Below are 21,767 nucleotides of genomic sequence, written 5' to 3' on the forward strand. Positions count from 1 at the left end.
TAGACTGTCCAGTTTGCGGGGAAATTGCTAGCAGCAGTAGTGTGGCTAGCTAGCACTGGCTAACGTGCGAGGCAAAGGCGTCTCCAACTCAACAGCAACTTTCGATGCGAGATCAGCACGCAGCATTCTGAAAAGCGGCAACTCTCCACTCCACCTCTAGCTTACAGTAAAAGCCATCAGTGGCGATATATACATCAGAACAGTATTTCATATTTTCATATTTCATAATTACATATCGCCTTACCTGTAAATGTAGTTTGCAAAATAATTACGCTCGTGCCCAGTGTCTGCGAAAAGTCGGAATGTACTGTAGCTAGACGTCAAGTGCGACTGCTCTCACTAGCCAGCTTCCAGACTGTACAGTATCAGCAGCAAAATCTGAGGATCGCAGAGCTATTCCCCATCCTCCCGCTAGTCATGAACAAGCTGTACACTGTACAGTTCATAAAGCTATAGCGACATCTGCAGAATAATGTAACACAGTGACTGTGACTTTCATTTTGTCAGAAGATTTTTAAATGCTCAAATATGACTAAAAATAGTGAGACAATTCGACTTTTCTGCAGTTTCGAATCAGTCATTGGCTGGAGATGGCTGCTGTCAAAATTGTGAATACATATTGACAGCTCTGACATGTGGCACAGAGACGGTAAACAAATGGGCCCCCTGGTGGCGTGTCGGTTCCTGCCCTCTATCCAATGTGCATGTGTATCCTGCATATTGTCAATGTTTTGGTAAAATTAATAGAGGTTTTAGCTAAGATACATTCTACAAGCATGCATTCTATGTCTGTGAAGTTGGGTCATGACTCTCTCTCTGATGACTATACCTTTGTCCAAAAATACAGCACTATCATAAATTATGTCCAGGCATAATTTTAGACAGGGAGCTCGGGCTCCTAGAGTGATTCTAATTCAATAAATCCTTGCCTTAGGCAAGGGGAGAGACAAGGTCCAAGGGTAGTCTTAGTTGACATGGGTGGGTGCCACCTGGGGTCATGAGACCACCACTGAGACGCACTGTTCTTGGGGCATGAGATTGCTTTGGGCTTGTTCCTCTCAGACATGACCGCAGGCTCATCAAAGTACATAATTAGGCCACCATATGTTCTCTGGGCACTGGCACCATGTGCAGGAGACTGACAACTCCCTCAATATTGTACATCTGTTTATGAAGAATGTGTATGTAAACTAAAGTTCTTGTGCAAACACAGTCTAAAATGTCTGACCCTTCTAGACACAGGTTTTACACACTTATACAGTAGTACTGCACATCACATTTGTAACTAGTTCTGCTTCGAAAGTAAAATGGACATTTGAAGTTGAGCAACACTTCTCTTTCAGGAGGGTTGGAAAATGACCCCCAAAGCACAGCACCTAATGAATCTTCCTCTTTCCTGACAACACCCTGGGGAAGTCCCTGTCTGGGGAGAGTAAATAGAGAAAACAAAAACAGTTGGCAAATCTTTATTTAATTAAGAACGTTGTTTTAAAAATACATAACTTTACACAATATAACAAATATATCAAACAATGTGCCGTTTCAAGCATGTGCAATTTCTAATACAAAAAGAGTGTTCAATCTTTTCAATCTTTTGTAAAAACATGTGTTCAGGGTGAAGGTTGGCAGTCTTCTCCAAGCATTGTACTTGCTATTAACACTTCATAAACAGGAACATTGTGTACAAAACCTACGTAATGCCATGTCACATACAGTATAGCCGAATCAGTTATAGCAAATTCTTGAAATTGTACAGGACATTAAACAATTTAATAAAATTCTTAAACAAACTCAACTAGTCAACCCCATTTCATTATCTCCAAACAAATGTTTTTTGGATGCCAGGCCCAAACACACTGGCGAAGGAAAGGGAGTTCTTATTGGCTCTGACTGGTGATGTAGTGATTATCCAGAAAGACAATTTTTCCATGGTAACCACCACAAAGCTGCCCAAATTACCCACTGGGAGACATGTTTTAACATGTAATTATTAAACATCCTAATGTTGTTGGAGCTTTCCTGATCATGACTCGATTAAGTGCATCTGGACCAATAAGACTTTGGGAAGTCGCCAGAAGTGAACACATGGCATTGACAGGCTGCCATCCAGGTGGTGACTGTTTTGATGAGCAGCATCACCATAGAGACGATGCCAGCTACACAAAAAATAAACACCTATGGAAGATGTGAGGAAACCTGTACTCCCGACTGAAAACTAAACTGTGTGACTCATTCACACCAAGGGAAAATGTTGTGAATCTTTAAAAAGTTGCAACCATTCACTCATGGACATTCATTTTGAAACTTACAACTGATGAGAACTTAAGGCACTGGAAGGGGAAAGGTCTCTTTGGTTTCAATGGGTACTTTCTTTCACATGAGGAAAAGGCAACACTGGGTTTACAAAACCAAAATTCCTGAAGCCATAACCACATCAGACAAAAGCATTCCAATGAAACTAAATCAAGGTAATCCCCAAAGTATCCCAACTGTTTCTGTGCCGCTACATAACAGGGCAACAATGCTGCCTTGTGACACGACTCAAGGTTAGGCAAATGCCAGATTCAGAGTCAAGTGACAAAAATCATCAGCTCTCTGAAATGCCAGAGGAGCACAGACTAATTGTGGGGCAGTCAGACTAAATCATTCAACTAGAGCACAAACGGAGCCATTGTTCACGGGCCAGTTGAGGACACCTGTGCCTAAGCCAAGAGGGAGAGGATGGGGCGGGGCAGTATACATCGGCTCAGTCAGCCACTGCTAATCAGCCTCTAGTCAACATTGTCTGTAAATAAGGCAGGATGAGGAGTTCCAGAATTCCAGTGTTCTAGAGTTCTTGCGTTCCAGAGTTCGAACATTCCGAAGTTCCCTTCATGTGACCGTCAGCAATGTTCCAGTCTGGTCTGCACAGTTCTGAGCTGAGGCACCCTCCCAACGCCAGCAGGACTTAGGGTAAGGCCTCACCAGTCAGCTGAATAGTGAGGCTTCCACTTGTGTCTGTCTGAATGAGCAGCAAGCTGGCGTGGCTCCCTGCTACGCCTGGTTTGAACTGGACTGGCAGGTTGATGTAGTGTTGCGATCTGGAGAGAAGTAGAAATGGGAATGAATCAAAATGTACAATGTGAACGCGCATCTGGGTTCACATTCACACATAACATGGACATGAACACATTTAAGCACTGCACTGTGATATGAGCAGATGCAAGAATTATTGCACTGTGTTGATCATGAGTACACCCATTTAAACTGTTGGTTAATGCATTGTCTGATAAAACAAAACAAAAAATTTGTATTGAAAAATGCCAGTTTACATTTACTGGTGAGAATGGAGCAACACAGGTTCATTTCACATGGAGAATGGAAATGAAGATGCATGAGGATGCATGAGGAGTCACAACATGCAGGTGGTCGCCATGGTCCACACACAGCAGCGCTCACACCACCACACCTAGTGCATCACAGCACAGCTAGTACCTGTAGCTGCCAGCCCCCTGGGCCTTGAGCCTCATCACCCCCCAGGCCCCAGGCCCTGAGCCTGCCCATCAGCCTGGCCCTGTGGTCCCGTCACCTCACACCTCTCACAGAGGGCTGACGCAGCAAGGAGTGATATTACACACACTAGATCAATCAACATCCTTTCAGTAGTACATCATAACTGCTTTTTTTCCTTGTCTTTTTTTTTTTTGTGAACTAACCGTTCATTGATTATTCAAGAGGAATTACCATCTGTGATGGGCCGACTCACCTTAAGGAATATTTGGAATGCTTGATGTGGAACGGCTCCCTAGGGTTTACGAATCTCAGCTGCAAGTCAATTAGAGAAGCTCAGCATCAAAACCATGCAAAGCACTCTGGGCAGTTATGACATCCATCACACAGTGGGGAGAGGGACAATTCATGCAATTATTGTCAGAGAATGGGAAACAAACAAACAAACAAACAAACAAGGAAGGGAGTGTGTAGGGCTGTGGCTATTTTGGTTTGTTGAAAGGTGTCTTGACTGTCAATGCATCTTGCTGGAGAAGTCTTGACAGTTGGTGTCTGTTCCTTTCAAATCATTTTTTTTCTTGTTTGTTTGTTTGTTTGTTTTTCACTCCCCACCCCCCCCTCAGCTATCCTAAAAGTTAACACAATTCAAGCGCTTCATGCAGCATCCCTTTTCTGAGTCAAGTGCTTTCCCAAATACGTATGGGTCAATAATGCTGTAATAGCAGACCATTATCAGTCTCTCAGGGATCAATGTTGGATGTTAATCTTCAACTTAGTAATTTATCAATTAACTAGGAGTGTACTTGAATTACTGTTTAACATTAACCCCATACCTATTCATCAATGAACAATAGCAAGATCTGTGAAGAGTGCTGCAAAAACTAAAAAGAGAATACAAAATGGATTTTCCTCTACAGTCAGTCCTCACCTCATGAGTGTCAAAGGAGTTGTTGCGCATGTTGACCTTCAGGGTGCTGGACTCGCCCACCCGCGTGGCTGGGAAAGTGTACAGGTCCTGGGGTGCATAAACCCCTCTCCTTGGTGCCTCTTCTTGTCTGAAGAAAAACAAAACAACACCATCCACATTTTAAAAACCTCCTTGAAATATACTCTAAACATACTAATTGCATGAATGTACAGAATGTGCTATATACATAATGTTTGCTTGATAGGACAGTCAGGACTTTCCTTTTTTCATCACTAGCGAGAAGTTGGAATGCCAAAGCCCTCACCCTGTTTTATTCGCCGCAGCATCAGGTCTTTTCCTCATCTTGACAGTGGCCTCTGTTCGAACCAGAGAGCAGTCCCCTTCCTGAGGACCCTCTGCTGGACCAGCCTTCACACCCTTCAAAACAAAACAACCCAACAACAACATCAAAGAGCTTTTTCTTAAGCCTTTAGCTATTTGACAGTCCATTTGCTGAGCATTCTGTTTGGTTGTAGCCAGGCTGTCAAAACATGCTAATCTAAAGCAGCATACACATGAGACCTGCAGGCCAATCTCAGCAGGGTGGCTCTTCAATGGCCCACTTTGCACAGTTAAACCCATGTTAAAAGGCACTGAACATCTGAAGATGAAGAACTCCCAGCCCCTCCCCTTCGTTTCTTCCCCAGTGATTCCTGCAGTCATTCTGATTCATTGGGTTTGTGTTAAAGCTAGCGAGCCTGCCTGCCTACTCACCGTGCCACAGAGCTGGAAGCGGATCCGGCTCTTCTGCTGAGGTTCAGCTACAGGGTGGCACTCCAGGTCCCAGAACTGGGCGTAGTCCCCTCTGTCCCTGGGTAGGAAGGTGATGGGCACCTGGGAGGCATAAAGAAACACAACAACTTTAATTCAAGCTAGGGCATTCTCTAATCATGCTGTGTCTGCAACCAAATCCCAACGAAGATATCAATGTCTTGGAAGTGCGGATATATGATATGTGCACACTGTAGCACTGCGATACCGAAATATGTTGCCAAAACCTCATCAGTAAACCAATCCTAACCAGCCCTTGGTGTGGGTATGAGGTAATCACCTGCATCTTCTCCAGGGCTCCCAGTGTGCCAGACACTCGTGAGCATCTGAAGGCTGTGTAGGTGGCCCGGTACACATCCCCACTGTTGTCCACCCCCTGAGGGAGAGAGAGCACAGCTTGTGACCTTTGCCATTAAGAACAGAAGCACTGGCACTGTTGGCACACTCAAAAGGTCAAACGGAATGAAATCATATTCTAGAACCAACAGAACAATACCTTGACGTAGGGAGGGGCGAAAGATGAGAGGTACCATCTGACTTCCTCTTCACCATTCTCCACTTCCAGAGAAGATTCTGAGAAGGAAGAAAATAAGTGTTAATGTGAAAACAACACTAGGCAAACAATCCATCACAAGCAGACAAGCAGGACATTGCCTTTAGATTCCTCAAGAGACATTGTTCTGTTTTTATTAGCTTTTGTAAATTAGCTTAGTTGTGAGTCTCACCTGAGGTCTCTCCGGATGGCGTGGCAGGGAACATTATGGTGCGGTTGTTGATCTCCACATGGGCTTGAGCAGGCTTGTTCTGGGGTTTGAGCACAGGGAGCATGGGGGTGGCAGCCTGCGGAGGAAGGGCTGCCAGGGACTTATCTGCAGGGGTGGTCGACACATCCAGAGCCAGGTCCTGACGGATCTGTACTTTGATGAACTGTACAACAGCAGAGGAGAGGAATATAACTAAAACAGGCTGACCATGACGGTCATCATTCAATACAATGTAGTGTGAAATAACTTGTTCTGGGTATGTGTTTGTAGTCACAATAGTGCATGAGGAACATATAAAACATCTACCTTCTGTTGGTTGTCACACTGCACATAGATCTGTCCACTCCAGGGTAACAGGGCAAGCTTGGTCGCAAGAGAAGGGTTGGGGCTGATGAGAATCTGAAGGTGGCACCTTGGTGAACAAAAAGAACAAAAGTACTATGAAATTCTCTACCGTGTATGTTGTTACAGAGTAAAAGCCAAGACGAGGCATGAGCTAAAGGAAGAAAAATATACAAGAGCTTGTGCAACATTCAAATGGCCATTAGTTAACAGCAGTTGATGCAGTTATCATGACTTCTGAGTGATAGGGACTCGTACTGTGGTTCGATGATTCCGTGCTGAGGGGTGATGGTCAGACAGTGGGCTGGCCAGGATAACTCAAAGCTCAGCTCTCTAGACGAATGGTTCTGGATCTGCACATGTTTGGTGTTGGCTGCACCGTCTATGAAGACAAAGCACATACAATCAAATGGACTGTTCTGGTCTTAAAACTCATTTGGAAGAATTGTATTGTGGTAACTACCATATCCCCAAATATCATATTTCATATCCTCTCCAAAGATTAAAAATGATGCCAACATCATTAGGTAATTGGTTGTTCTCATTAATAATCGATACTGATCTACATCTCTAAGGCAAGCTTACTAGCGAACAGTATTTGAACATTGCAAACAAAAGCTACTCACTGATAGTTGGAGCAGTCAGAACCAGCTGCTCAGGCTGGACGGTCCAGGAGTCCTGCTTATCAGAGGAACCCTTCAGTGAGGGTTCTGTAACAGCCAAGGGAGGTCCCTGAGGGCCCTTCACCGGGAGGACATCCAAGGACACGTTACTGATGTGACGATCAGAGTTCCCAAAACCACTAGGAAATACAACACAGCAACATCACACAGTCATCAACATCATGATCATTAACATGGTCTTCATCATTGACAGGGCAGTAGAACACATATCTGATTCAACACATGATTAAGATAGTATTTTGAAGTGTAACATTTCCATTGGCACTGGTTGTACCTGTCAGACTCTGAGCCCCGCCTAGGGGTAGGACGTAGGGGCTCAACATGGTCGCTCTCTCCAGAGTCAGATGTCTCCACACTTCCCAGCACAGACAGGACCACCTTACTCATGTTCCCAAAGAAGATCTGGGCCTCGTTGGGTCTCTGGGGCAGGTCATAGGCTACAGGACGACAAATCATTGGGAACAGGAGTCAAAAGCTTAGTTCATACTTTTAGCCAAGTGTGAGAAAATATGAATCCCTAAATCCCTTCCATTCAGAAGGAGAATTACAGTTATATCTTTCTGTTTGATATGCATATGAGAATAAAGTTTTTTAATGAAAAGATATTGCTACACTAAATTGACTCTCGGAAGCTAAATGTCAAGGATATGGCCTACTGAGCGCTGAACCTTACCCTCGAGGACCACCTCCTCTCCAAGGAACCTCTCGTTGAAGCTGATGCCTTTCAGGAGGTTGTTCTCAGACAGCACTTTCTTCCCAGCCTCTGGTTTGCTCAGCAGTAACCTATAGAGCCAGACAAGGAACAGTTAGTGAAGCAATCAGGAACTAATGGTCTGAGGGGGATAAAACCTCTTCACATCTTATACTGTATGATTACATGCATGTTCACAGATCACATTTACATTTATGGAATTTAGCAGACGCCTTTATCCAAAGCGACTTACAACAAATACATAGTAAGTGAATCATCTATCCATCAGTCATCATAAGAAAAAGTAATCAATGCTTGGACCAGGGGCCATTGGCAGTCACAATGCCAGAAGAAGGAAGATCACAGTTATGGCACATACAGTAGGTATCTACACTAAGTACTTACTTTCTATACTTACTAGAGAAATACAGTAAGTATAGACACAAGTCCATTGGAGAAACACTGAGAGGCAGCTGCCACAGTGCCTCACCTTCTAAACTGCTGACGCGAGACCTCGTCTCCACAGAATAGGCAGATGGTGGCCAGAAGAGCGTTGATGGACTGACACTGAGCCTGCTCTTTACTGGTGGACTTCATGAGCACTGTGATCACCTGCACAGACAGAGACAGCAGATCAATAATGTATCTATCACAATCCAGCACAGGGGCAAGTTCTTAAAAAAGTAAAATGTGTGGTTGGATCATGTTCTAAATTGCCAAATAATTATGCAGTCATTGCACAGAACAGTTGCCACAGAACATTTGTCTTAATGAGCATCCAAGGTTATCAGAAGCGTAGAACCAGATACCCAACAGCAAATGGAATGTGATCATTTTAATAATGAAACAGAAGTGAGCACTATTGCTTTTTAGTCAGGTCACGTCTCGTACCTCTTGAGTCCTCTCTTTCAGGACAAACTGTGAGGGGGAGAGGCTGATGAGCGAGGAGTCCATGACGGTGCGGCTCTGCAGGTCTGAGTAAGGCACAGCTTTGATGAAGGCAGCCCTGGAGCCAGTGTTCCTCACACACAGGCACACCTTGCTGACCCGGCCAGCAGCGATGCCAGTCAGAGTGGCCAAGTAGCCGTCAGCACGCTTCCTCAGCTCCTCCAGGATAATGTTGCTGGTTCCTCCATAGCCCGAGAGGGGGATCTGAGAGGAAGGAGATGCAGAGAGAGGATTAATGCTAACAAAATAGTTGGTCCAAGTGGTGGATATCATAACCACTCAGGACCTCTGAAGTCTTAATAATTGTCAAATAAAATAAAACAAAACCAACCAAAGGTCACTTGCAATGGCTAGTGACAACAATAACAATTCACAAGCAAAATCTGTTAATCTTTTATGACTGGGAGAGACTCACAGTGAACTTGATCCCAGGTTGGGATGGGCGAACACCAGATTGTTTTATCTCCAGCTTGGCCAGCATGCAGGCCACCCGTGTGGGGGCGAAGAGGAGGTGCACTGCCACGTCCTCTTTGGGCCTGATGGAGAGCTCCCGGTGTCTGGTCAGCCGCTCCTCAGGACCAAAGGAGCTCTGGAGCTGTGACAGAGAGTTGAGGACAGGGGTGAGAAGGGAAGAATGGCAAGAACTTGAAATTAACATGTGTGTGTATTCCTGAGTCACACAAGCAAAACAGTCTTATCATTGTGACATCTAAAGGATATGTTGATATAGCATTGGAAAGGTTTTGAAGCTTGGTTCATACCTGAAAGCAGTCCTGATCTTGACCTCTGATCAATAAGCGGAGTTGTTGTGTAGTGTTGGGGGAGTTGTTTCGAAGAACAAGCTTCTGTTGCCTAATAGCAATAAAAGAGACACTCAGGTCAAATACCTGGCAACAACAATGAACCTCTTCATGGCTCCCCTATCCCTGCCACAGTGGTGTTGTTTATGACATGAAATTAATATGACAGCCCAAAGCTTGTTCCCATAACAGCAATGTGCATTCATTTGTGGCATGGAAAGGTCTATAAAAACGAGCACTACACACCATTTCTTTTGTATGGAAAAGTATATCAAATGTTGCAGTACTTACACAGCTCTGCCTAGTGTGACACCTCCCCAGGCCATGAACTGCTTGTTAGAGAGGATGGGTGGCACATCACTGGACAGCACTGTGCCCAATCCTGGTGCAGTTTGAGTCTTCCCAGCATCTTCTGAGGCAACCTCTCCTTTCAGAGCCACCTCGTACTGGGGGCCTGAGGGCAGCACCAGAATGGTGAGCACACTGGAACCAAACAGAGAAAACACATTATAGAACAGCTACAGGGTGTTTCAGATATTTCTGCAATCAAAGCCATGATACTAGTCTAAGTAGTGTGTGAAAGGGGAGAGAAGAGGTGTACCTTTCCCTGTACGTTCTACCACCCTGTGCAGTGAAAGAGACCACAATTCCCTGCTCCTCTCCAGCACATAGAGAAAGCTCATCAGGTTTCACGGAGAAGCAGTCTTCGCCATCGCTACTCTGCAGAGACAACCACAGGAGGGAGAAATATCAATATCAACCACACACAGCGCAGTGCCAAAATGTCACAGAGGCTTACTCAAACCACAGATCTAATAAGAAAAGCAAAGGGCAAAATACCTTGAGCTTCAGCTGCACATCAATGTTGCCTGCATTCTTCAGAGGCAGAGTCTGCTTATTGGATTTACCAAACGGCGCAGACAGATAAACAGTCTGCAGAAGATAGAGATTAGAAAGAAATAGAAATTAGAGAGAAAGAAAAAGACCCAACTACTGAATACCAGTAATACCAAGGTGAACATTGATAAGGTCTAGGCAAGGGACGAAATATCGAAATGAGATATTTCGCGAAATGAAAAAAAGTGTAAAATTCTATAGTTTGCACTTGATTCTAAACAGACATTTTATAATTTGCACTTTATTATAAACAATACATATTTGGCCTCCTTATACATTTATAGTTATGCATGAAGGAATAAACCAGCAACCTTGTTCAGTCATACTTTTGTTTTCATTATGTAACTTTATTTCTGATATTTCGTTCATTGTTTAATGTCTTGAATATAATATTAGGAACCAACGGGAGATTTGATGGTTAGATCGCTTAACAAATGACAAATTTCATGGTGTAGAATTCAGAAATTCTACACCATGGTTCCTACCTGCAGGTCCTTGGGTGCGTGTACTCTGGCTGTGCCAGACCTGGCTCTGAGGGGGATACTCCTGATCACATGACTAGGGCCTGGACAGTCCACCTCGATGTCCACCCGCGCACTGTACTCATCCGCTGGCCCCAGCTCTCCTGCATCACATCACAGAAATATCAGCAACGGTCGGTGGATGACTGATGTGAATACTCAATTCAATATGACTATATTCATCCCCAATGTCCCTCTAATTTCCCCCTGGGGATTAATAGTCATATTGAATTGAAACAAGTCAGAGTGACATATTTTGCTACAGTAGGACAGAGACTGTACAGTACCTGCACAGGATGAATATTTCTGAGGAGCGTGGAAGTGAACCCACACCATGAAGCTCTCTGGATTCTGAAACACATAATAAAATTAGATGTTTAAAATCACTCAAACAACTCAACCATTCAAACTATTTGATTAGGAAGTCACTCTTTGTTTATACTTCTGACACAAATGAGAGCTGTCCCAGCCTGCCTGACTTTGTTGATCATGGGATTAAGAGAGAGAAAGAGCTGGCAGACAATCACCTCTCCGTAGCTGGCATGCATCACGTGGTTCATCACAGACAGGGCTGCCAGTGGGGTCACATTACCCGCCTGTAGTGACCCTTCAGCTGTCATAGCAACAGGGCTCTTGGAAAAGGTGAAGCAGCGCCAGGCTGTGGCATTCTGAAAGAGCACAAAGAGAGTATGACAGATTTCAGACAATAGACAGAGATAAGAGTATTGTGCAACGCAGATCTAAGCAACAGTGTCCACTTACAGCACTGATGACCAGTCGGATAGGCACGGTCGCATGAGTCCTGTTGAGGAGCTTCAGGGGGAGGGATTTGGCACTGCCGCCTGTTAGATCTCCGAAATCTAAACAGCCCAACTTGCCGACATCAATCTGTAAATCAAAACCATTTTAGAGCACATAACAATATGCATTCCAACATAATTTCACATTATGATATCTCAACTAACACAAAAAACATTTGGATCACAATCTACTGTTGAACAATGTTAGTCTCTGTTGAACAGTAGATTGTGATCCAAATGTTTTTGGATATAAAATGAAACAGTTTTTTTTTTTATTAAAGACAAGGAACAGTGCCCAGTCCACTCGCCTCCAGAGCAGGGTTCTCTGCCATGGCAACAAGGACCACCCTCTTGGCGAAGACTTCGGCTGTGGCCATGCTCTCAGACTCTGAGGAGCAGGGCCATGAGGACACACTGAGGACACACTGGTAGACCCCAGCCTGAGGGGGGATGAAGAGCACCTTCTGCTCCTCCGTGCTCTTAGGACCAATGATGGTCTTGTTCTTCACGATCAGCCACTGGTAAGGGAAGCTCTCCACCTGTGTAGAGAATGGAAATCATGGTGAAACAGCAGTGAGGTTATCTAAGGGACCTACATTTAAAAGACCTGACATTTTATATATATATATATATATATATATATATATATATATATATATATATATATATATATATATATATATATATATATATACACACACACACACTTTTTTATATATATATATATATATATATATATATATATATATATATATATATATTTCTTAGCATTGCTTGCATTTACATACTTCCAAAACTCAAACATCTTTTCATATGACAAATCATGGCAAAACATTGCATGTTTCCCCTACATTTACAATTAGCAAGGTCTCACCTTCTCCCCATCGATAGACAGGCTAGTGACGGTGATGCCGACCTGCTGCCAGCGCTCAGAGGGATTGAAGATGCTCAGCGATGTCTGGGAGGCGATACCAACACAACAGGCATGAGGAAACCTCAACTCCTCTGGGACGACAACTTGGGCTGCAATGAAGGAATAGGGAGGAGAAGAATGGTGATGAGTCTTAATTTTCATAACATAACATTTGTAGCTTGATGGAATTACCTGTAATTCACATTCAAGACAGTTTGATGGGTGAATGTCTCACCTCGGATTTCAGGGATGCCACCTGCAGACCACGGGCCCACACTGTGTTGGTTGTAGGGTTTGCCCATACCCATCATACCAGGGTCCATGGGGTTCTGATGGGAGCGATGTAGCTGGTACCCAGCGGGCCCTGAGCTGTGTAAATGTCGCACTGACGGTTCAGCACCAGGCATGCCTGAGGACACACCATAGAGGCCATTGGCTGCCCCCATGTGGTAGGGACCAGGGTGCATAGGCCCATCAGTCCCCAGGTACTGCTGAGCCAGCTGGGAGCTGAAGAGGGAACGGCCTGTGAGGAGGGTGGGTAGGCCTGGAGGGAGGTCTACAGGAGCCCCTTGAGGCTTGAAGCTGGATATGGGCATGTACCTCATGTCCTCCGAGGAGAAGGAGGGAGGAAGGCTGAAGCCTCCCCCAGGATAGGCCTCACTCCTCTGGGCTGAAACGGCAGACCACTGCTGGGACGTCTGGCCGGCTGTGCTGGGCTGCTGGATGTTCAGGTTACTGGAGTAGCCTGAGTCGACCTTGGTGAGCTGTCGTACACCCGGCTCAGAGTGGCGCTTGTGTTGTCCGTATTGTGACGACAGGTTTTCGTTCCCGCAGTGGTAGTTGCATTCACTCTGACTGCGGGTGCAACCGAGGTCGGAGCCACTCCGCAGATCAGGACTTTTAGAGTGGTACTGAGGCTCTGGGCTTTTGGACTGGTGGTGAGGTGGATCAAGGCTTTTGGGCGGTCCAAGATGGTCTCCAGAACGATAATCTGGACCATCCTGACCCGTTTGGGCATCCTGTTCCACTGGTGGAGTTGGACTTGACCTGATAATAGTTGTGCTCAGTGCCATAGTGCAATTACTCTGTGGAAAGGAAGAAATTAGGGGTGTTCAATTTAATCTATTGCGTATTCATTCATAACTTAAGAAAACTAAAAAGGTGTATGTTGACGTTGCTGTGTTTTTGCCTTTGAAAACCAGTTGAACACCATAAAAAACATGGCATTAACAATCAAGAATCCCACCCAAAAACCGTATGAGGTTCAATAACACAGTCTCTGTCTGCTACCTTCTGCCTGTCAGGTGTGGGCACGCCAGTGCTGTTGAGCGCGGTGCTGTCATTCATGGAGATGTAGGTGAGCCTGCTCAAACTGGGGCTGGAGCAGGTAGACTCAGGGGAGAGCTCATAGGGCCGCCTGTTCCCTACCCCCATACTGGAGGACGGAGACGACACTGTCCTGTAGGAACAAGTAGGGACCAGAGAGAAACAAAAGTAAAGTCAAGTAGAAGAAAGAGTACCAAAAATCAGACAAATGCACTGTGTACTGTATATCTATATGGACCAGGTCACTCTTGAGGACAAAAAATCTCCATTTCAAGAGAGACTCTTAATGAGACTAACCTGGATAAATAAAGGTTATATAAGGTTATATTATCAGGTCAATCAATCAATGAACCTATTCAACATTTGGATTTAGGGTTTTCTTTCCTGAAGGACTACATCAGTCAATCTTTCATATATACACAATGTGTTTTTGTTAATTCAGAGGTGATAAGATAGATAGGACCACATACTCATCGGTGCTGGGGAAGGAGGTTTGGCTGGGAGAGGATTGGGTGAGAGGAGAGGTGGACGGCCTAAATTTACACTGGCTCTCCTCCACACCTACAGCAGCATCCTCCAGTGTGCTAGCTTTAAATACATCTGCAGAACACAAAGACCAGCACATTAACACACAACCTAATTTTGAATCACTTTGCTTGTGCTAGTTTTACACCAACAATGTAAGCAGAAGGAGAATAGATTTATGCGATTAATGACTATTTACATGTCCATATTCGTGGCAACAGACTCACCACAGAAGTATGCGTAAACATATTATAATTCTGTGATTCTCTCACCGTATGTGCGCTGGGAAGCAGGCTGGGGACTCTGGCATGAGAAGCCTACATGTTTCTCCACAGTGCTGTGACGAGCAGCAGGACTCATCCCTGGGAGTCTCTTCTCTGAGGCACTGGGTCTCTCCTGGTAGCCTGAGCTCCTCTGTCTCTGTAAGGGAGGGGTAGTAGCTTTGAGAGAGGGCAGCCCCGAGCGGCCTTTCCTCAAGCCTGGCGAGGTCTTGGGACCAGGAGCAGGAGCAGGGGTAGGGTCCTCTCCCTTCTGAGAGGAGGAACCTAAAGCTGGGGTGTTGGATAAATGTGGACGGACGGTTCCCAGTTTGACCCCACTCTCTGTGCCGTTCCTGCTCACAGAACCAGTTGACTTTGGGTCGTTTTTACCCACGGCAGCTTTGCCATCAGCTGCTGGCTTGGCTGTGGAGGACTGACCTGAACCCACAGACCTTCTGCCAGGATTGGCCAATGGTGTTGGGATGCAGCTTGCCTTTGGACGAGGAATGGAGCTTCTCCTCACATCCCCCTTGTTACCTGGGCCTGGGTCTATGCCCTGGCCAGAGCCTGGCCTTGGTGAGGCAGCAGAGGTATTACATGCTTTAGTCTCTCCTCCAGAAGAGGCATAACTCTTGGCACTGGAGGGCCGTTCTGTAGTGTGTTCTTCCAGCTGAGCAGAGCTTCCATTCTCCTCTGGAGTCTGGGACTTCCTGTGTGAGGTGTTGAAGCTGTTGAGCATGTCGAAGCAGTAGGGAGAGGCTGAGGTGTCACTGTCACTGCTGGCGGACACCTCTGTCTTCTTCAGGTACTTCTCAATGTCAAAGGCACTGAGGTCGCCAGGGGATGTGCTCTTCTGTAGTGTGTCCAGCAGGGTGCTCTGGTCCATCTGGAAGTGGGTTTGGGTCTGGGTCTGGGCTGGATGCACCGAGGTGGGCACACCAGGCCGGCGGGACTTGGTTCTGCTCCTCTTGGATAGCTCCATGATCATGGCTGCCAGCTGGGAGGGGTCAGAGCTGATGGAGGCATCGGCGATGGCTGAGGCGATGGTGCTGATGCTCAGCATCAGGTTACTGTTGTTGCTGGAAGAGTCTGAACTCTGGTTGAGTGACCCCGACCCCATGTCCTCCGAGAGATAAGAAGGCACGGCTTGATCCTAATGAAAGCATAAAAAAAACAGAAACATTATAGAGATGAGCAGAAACAGCTCTTTCTGTTTATTCATGTAAGTTCAGTAAGGGGGTAAATATTGTCATCCACTAGAACTGACCTTTGCATTGTCTATTTCACAGGCCACTGGATCAGCATCTCCCTTTGGTGATTCCCTGTCGGTTGGAGCCTCTAGGGTCTTGTCCAAGTCCTCTACAAATAAACACATTCACAATATGAGGAAAACATTGTATGTTATACACTTACTCTTACAATTACCGTGCCTAAGTAACAAAATGTGTGATGACAAAAGTGTCAAATGGAGCCAGAGTGTACCTGGATTCATAGTGTTGTCTGCATCGCTGTGCTTGATGGTATCATTGTGGACAGAGCTCTCTCTAGAGGAAAACTCTGACGGCCGAATCAGAGGAAAAGGCTCTCTCTTCTCTGGTGAGGTGATGACATATCCAAAGGACGGCTGGACAAAACAATGGTGAAATCATAAGTGTGATTATGCCATAAATCCAGTACATCAACACTATCCACTACTGTTCCTGTGCCTTAAATAGTGCAGTACATTAAACAAACAAAAAATATGTAAATGCCTGTGCCAAAGCCTGCAATCCTATGCATTATATATTATAAATATATAATATATAAATGCCTACATGTTTTTTGCACACATGCATCTAGATGACATTTTGTATTAAATATGTTGATACAAATGATGTATAGATTATGTATTATACTTTGAGTGGTCCACAATGTGATTTTAAATCTGTATTGGTGTATTGTTCATTGATGCATTATTGTTGAAGTGACACCAAAATAAACATAAATCTAAAACACATAACTCAAAAAACAGGTGAAATCAGCTAATGGATCCCTCTTTTTTTGAAGAGGGGACTGGCATTCATAATGAAGACACTGACCCGTCTGACATCATCCTCGTCACTGTCCCCCAGGCAGCCGAGAGCCTCGGAGCGCTGCAGGAAGAACTGCCCCAGGGAGAGGCGCAGGTAGCTCTGGTTCCCCCTGTCAAACTCAGATGACACCTGGGAGGCCCTCATCAGGATGTGACTGCTGGCTGGCAGCTTCCAGGAGGTGTCAGCCAGACCTGGGCTGCTGCCTGCAGGTTCTATCTGCTCCTCCTGCGGAATAACAACGAACTCTCAGCGTAGGTATACTAATACTGAACAAAAAACAACAACTTGGGGAACAAGAGAGAAACAAAAAAAGGCAAAGGACACCATGAAGGACTTTCATGGAGGCTATTATGTCAAAACTGATAACACACCTGCATGAACTGATGTTCCTTCTCAAATTCCTCTTGATCTTCAATAATCTTTTCGATGGCATTACCTGGACAGAAACATACTTTGCTTTACAATTTGCATTTTCATAAACCTACAAAACATAACTTGAAATGAATAAGTCTATATTCTCAGGGACTGCTGCAGTCTGTAAAGCACTCATACTTACTGCCTGGAACAAAGTCCTCAGCCTGAATCTGGTGAACAACCTCTTCAGACAAGTTTGCATCCACCTCTTTTTCAAACGAGGAATAATAAGCTAAATCTGTCACCCAGTTCCCCTCTTCATTTTGATACACTACACTATGAGGGACATTTGCACCTGGAAAACATACAAAGCACAGTAAAATCCACTGCCCTGATGATGAAACACAAATGCTATGGTCTACATTTGTATATTTTGTCTTCAACCTTTATTTATCCAGATTAGTCTCAATGAGATAAAACATGTTTTGTTGAGTCTGTGTGACTGCAGGAAGACTGAAGCTCACCTTGTCCGAACTCCAGCTCCAGGTTCTCAGGGCAGTGGTTCCAGCCATCGTCAGAGTCCTCCTGGTGGAAGCTCTGGGAGAGGTATTTGGGCTCCAGGGATGTGGAGAGAGGATCCTCCTCAGTGTCTGAAGGCTCAGGTATGGTGGAATCCCCACAGGGTCCTCCCCTTAGCCCCAGAACAGGTCTCCCACTCTCCCCATCCTCCTCCTCATCACTGAAGGGAGGGAGAACCTGTGACAGGTGGAAGCTGCTCTGGGTGCCCTGGAGATAGGTTGCTGTGTTGGACATGTCCTGGGGTTTCCAGTGTCCTGCACCGTTCCTCAGATAAAGAGAGTCCAACACGCCCTCTGCTGCTGGGGCAGACTCTGTGTTGTCCATGGCATCCTGCAATGCAATTCAGACAACAATTAGACTTGTAAAGTGTGGGATCAAAGACAAAATTAGTGTGTATTTTGATATGCTTAGTTTAATGTACAGTATGTAGTACACAGATAAAGTGCATCCTGCCATAGAGCACTCACCAAAGCCTCCTGTCGGTCTAAAGTCATACTCCAGTTGACTGGGGAAATCCTCTGAGGTCCTGAGGCTGCAGTTGTGGAGCTGGCTTCTCCTGTCCCCACTGGACCAACCCGATCACCCATCTGGAACACATGGTAAATATGTCAGACCGATAATATTAGGCATTCCATGTAACATGTACATCACAGATTGTTCAGCCAGCCCTACCGCTAGCTTTTTACCATACAAAGTGTAGATGACTATTACTCTCTGGAATAGAGCTACTGCACATTTGACTCACTTTCGTTTGGTTTGGGATATTCCATGTGTACCATGACACACTTCGCCTGTATGAAAAATCATACGTCATGACACTAAATAGAGGAAACTGCAGGACTGCTTAGTTACCTCACTGTGTCTGGTGTGGTCGGTCCGGCTTAGTCCCGGTAGAGAGTGCAACTCATCTTCGTCCTCTCCCACACCGCTGCTCCCTACAATCCCAAGGCCCCGCAGCACATCGTAGGTGGTCTGGACGTTGGTTGTGGGAAGAGGAATGGTCGACACTCCTCCATCATTCCCACTCTCCTCACTTCCACTGCTTCCGTCCCCTCCTCCTCCATCTCCTGGTGTCCCACAAAGATGACACATGAACTCCATCATCTATACCTGACAGCTTTGGATATCTTAATCAATATTTATACTTAAAGCACTGTTTTTTTTTTACCTGTTACGGGTGAATTGATAACTTGACCCTCAGCAGAGAGCCTATGTTCAATTCCAGATAAAGAGGGTGGATTTCGGCCAGTGAAAGGTTCATCGTCAGAGCTGCCTCCCTCCAGCCCAGGTCTGAAGCTGGGACGATTGCTCTCTCCTACCTGCTCCCAGACACAGACACAACACAGACAACTCAGTGAAACATCACCTCCCTCTGGTGTTTCAGACTAAACAGGGTAAGGAGGTGAAGGGGACTGGGAGCGCTCACCAGCTGCCTGGAGGTGCTGGGCAGCATCCTGGGTCTGGTAGTACTGTGTCGCCTGGCTGCCTCCAGCTCGTCCTCAGTGTCCTCTTCATCACTCGCAGGGCAGGAGTCCATGCCCGTGGCGGCCAGCCGTACGTCAGGCATCTGAAAGTCCTCCTGCCACAACAAACAAACCAAGGACTCAGCAATTCAGGCAAAGAGGTGTATGACTGACTGATCTATAAACAGCATACCAAATAACTTCATAAACAAGCTATGCCTACCTCAAAGTCATCCAGAAACTGGTATCTATTCTTCTCTGGCTCTGTAGAACTTGGGTGTGATGATGAATTTTCTTGATTTGGAGGCAGGACCTACAAAATGAATGCAATGTCAATGTTACCAATGAAAAAAAAGAAACAGGCAGTTAATAAATATGTGGGGAGACAGATATTTACAGCTGCAGGAATCTCCTGGCCCTCCACTCTGCCTCTCTGCATGGCCGGGGGAACCAGCTTGTTGAAGTATAGGTCCAGCTCATCATCATGCATGTTGTTCACATCAATGTCATCATCTGATGATGGTAAAACACAATACATCTCAAACGATGTTCTTATTAATCATCAGAAAGTCAAGTGAAGTTGCCCATGATCACTGATCTAGGATAAGCTTACCACACCCAACTCCTACCTTTAACCATTAGGTGGGAAATGCAAACCTGACCCAGGATCAGTGTCAAGGGGGCAACTACACCCTATTGCAAGTCGCTTTATTGTATCGCATTGGAAGGGTCAAAGGGAAAGGGTCAGACCTGTGACATCACTGTTGATGCAGCTGTCCAAAGACATGAGCTTCTCATTGGCCAGGAAGCTGGAGACACTGCCACTGAAGCGGTCACTGTCAGCTCCCTCGCTGGCTGGACTCTCCTCCTCTACTGTCACTGGGAGGGACAGGGCCTGTAGAAACAAGGGAAGGCAGGTTATCACCATTATTTTTGTATTACGCATTACAAATATATCACCATCTAAAAAAACTGAACGAGGGTACTACCTTTACATCCATCACGTCCTTATTTCCCAAATTGGTAAATGTTAACAGGCCGGATGAGAGATCTGGTAAAGGTGGAGGCAAAAGAAAACCAGAAAGTTGCTCTGTCAGCATTTCATGTTTCCATACAAACAAACATATGTCTTAAATATACGTGTGTAGAAATATGAATATCCATGTCCTTTCTTACCATTTCCATGGTCAGAGGGACGCCAGGGGAAGGACCCAATCTGCGATGGAGATCCCTGTAAGGAGGCTTTAGTTCTGGACTCTGTCTCATCCAAATTTACCTTCACCAACATGTCTGAGAAACGATGGGCCGCAATAAAGTCGTCCACATCATCCCTGCGTAGTACAGTGAGATGGATATAGGTAGTGATGAGTGGGCAAACCTTTCACTTCTTTAAAACTGGACTGCATAACATGACTTGCATGATGAGCATATAAAATGTCCTATGTACTCACAAATCATCTTTGAAACTGAGAGAGAATTTTGCCTTCTCAGAGGATTGTGAGTTGGCCAGTGAGAGCTGCCCACCCTCCAAATAAGAGGCCTCGACAGGATTTCCTCTATAACAAAGGGCACAATAAGATTTGATCATAAAAACAAATTGTTCTAAACAGAGGGATGCAAGTGTAACATTGTTGTAGAGCTTTGGGCTATATGCCCCTAACTCCTGTCGTTGTAACACCAGACATGATAGCAACTGCAAAGGACTTAGCTAATAGCACAAACAAATCTGTAGCAACCACGGCCAGGCTAGTGTTGGAGATGTTTAAGAGTAACATTGTTAGAGGTGTGAGTCAGTGGATATGGCCTCTTCAAGCTGCGTAGTGTAGTCCCACCTGTTGTCTGCTCCAGCTCTAATTTTAGCCACAGTTGAGGCAGCCACTGGCAGCCCCAGAGTAGAGCCCAATGTCACATTCCCCAGTGTGGCACGGTTGCTGCTCAGAGAGGCTGAGAGGAAGCTGGGAAAGGGCTCATCTTCGATGTCTGTCATGTTGTCAAGTTTAACTGTAGATCATCAACTATTAAGAGAGAGGGAAGGAGTACTCTTTTCACTTTCTATCACATGACTAATTTAGTCAAACATGTCTAAATCAAAAAGGTTCAGCTTCATCAAGATGCCAAGTTACTGTTGTAAGTAAAACGTTGGCTAGTTATAACAAACAAATCTTGATGCTTATAAAAAAACACTGAGGTTGTTGACAATGGCATGCATGGTGCTGAACAAGGTACAGTAGCAATGCATAGTCATAACTAAGTTTAGCTTTCCAGTCTAACTTCACTAACCAGCAAAGCACTACCCCAAGCTACAATGTAGAAGTTGATAGTCACTCGTCAAATCAGGCCTGGCACAAAACGTTTTAGCACTTACTTGACACATCGACGAAAAGTTTGTCACGGCTCGCTTCAAACAATATACTTTGACACGTACATCCCACCGATTAGGAATTCTAATTCTAACTCCACAAGTTTGCAATTTCACTTACCGAAGAGAAACTAAGTCCAGCACTTTCCAAGAATACAAAACGAGTAATCAAAACAAATGGAGAGGGTCCCCAGACTCCCCGATCCTCGCAGAGTGGGAACCAGCTCGCCTAAATTCAACAGA

At 45.3% G+C, this 21,767-nt stretch overlaps 1 protein-coding gene across 1 annotated transcript; it reads right to left on the bottom strand.

The window, feature by feature from the left end:
- Nucleotides 1-1,452: 1,452 nt before the first annotated feature.
- Nucleotides 1,453-21,152, bottom strand: cep192 (centrosomal protein 192; the record flags this gene model as incomplete). Its single annotated transcript, XM_083679432.1, has 47 exons — nucleotides 1,453-3,080; nucleotides 3,746-3,804; nucleotides 4,418-4,544; nucleotides 4,722-4,834; nucleotides 5,171-5,290; nucleotides 5,508-5,603; nucleotides 5,724-5,800; nucleotides 5,953-6,154; nucleotides 6,298-6,403; nucleotides 6,592-6,715; nucleotides 6,960-7,135; nucleotides 7,291-7,453; nucleotides 7,690-7,799; nucleotides 8,198-8,319; nucleotides 8,599-8,859; nucleotides 9,071-9,250; nucleotides 9,417-9,507; nucleotides 9,747-9,938; nucleotides 10,057-10,175; nucleotides 10,296-10,388; nucleotides 10,838-10,977; nucleotides 11,161-11,224; nucleotides 11,401-11,541; nucleotides 11,636-11,761; nucleotides 11,982-12,212; nucleotides 12,548-12,696; nucleotides 12,822-13,671; nucleotides 13,877-14,045; nucleotides 14,383-14,512; nucleotides 14,710-15,850; nucleotides 15,965-16,056; nucleotides 16,180-16,321; nucleotides 16,776-16,994; nucleotides 17,141-17,205; nucleotides 17,326-17,478; nucleotides 17,648-18,032; nucleotides 18,170-18,289; nucleotides 18,555-18,769; nucleotides 18,871-19,021; nucleotides 19,129-19,281; nucleotides 19,389-19,478; nucleotides 19,563-19,678; nucleotides 19,916-20,060; nucleotides 20,155-20,216; nucleotides 20,342-20,496; nucleotides 20,617-20,721; nucleotides 20,998-21,152. The coding sequence occupies 47 exons, from the start codon at nucleotides 21,150-21,152 to the stop codon at nucleotides 2,948-2,950; spliced, it is 8,328 nt and encodes a 2,775-aa protein (XP_083535558.1). The 3' UTR covers nucleotides 1,453-2,947.
- Between the last annotated feature and the right edge of the window lie 615 nt (nucleotides 21,153-21,767).

Source organism: Argentina silus (assembly GCF_951799395.1).
Source record: "Argentina silus genome assembly, chromosome: 10".
Lineage (NCBI taxonomy): Eukaryota > Metazoa > Chordata > Actinopteri > Argentiniformes > Argentinidae > Argentina > Argentina silus.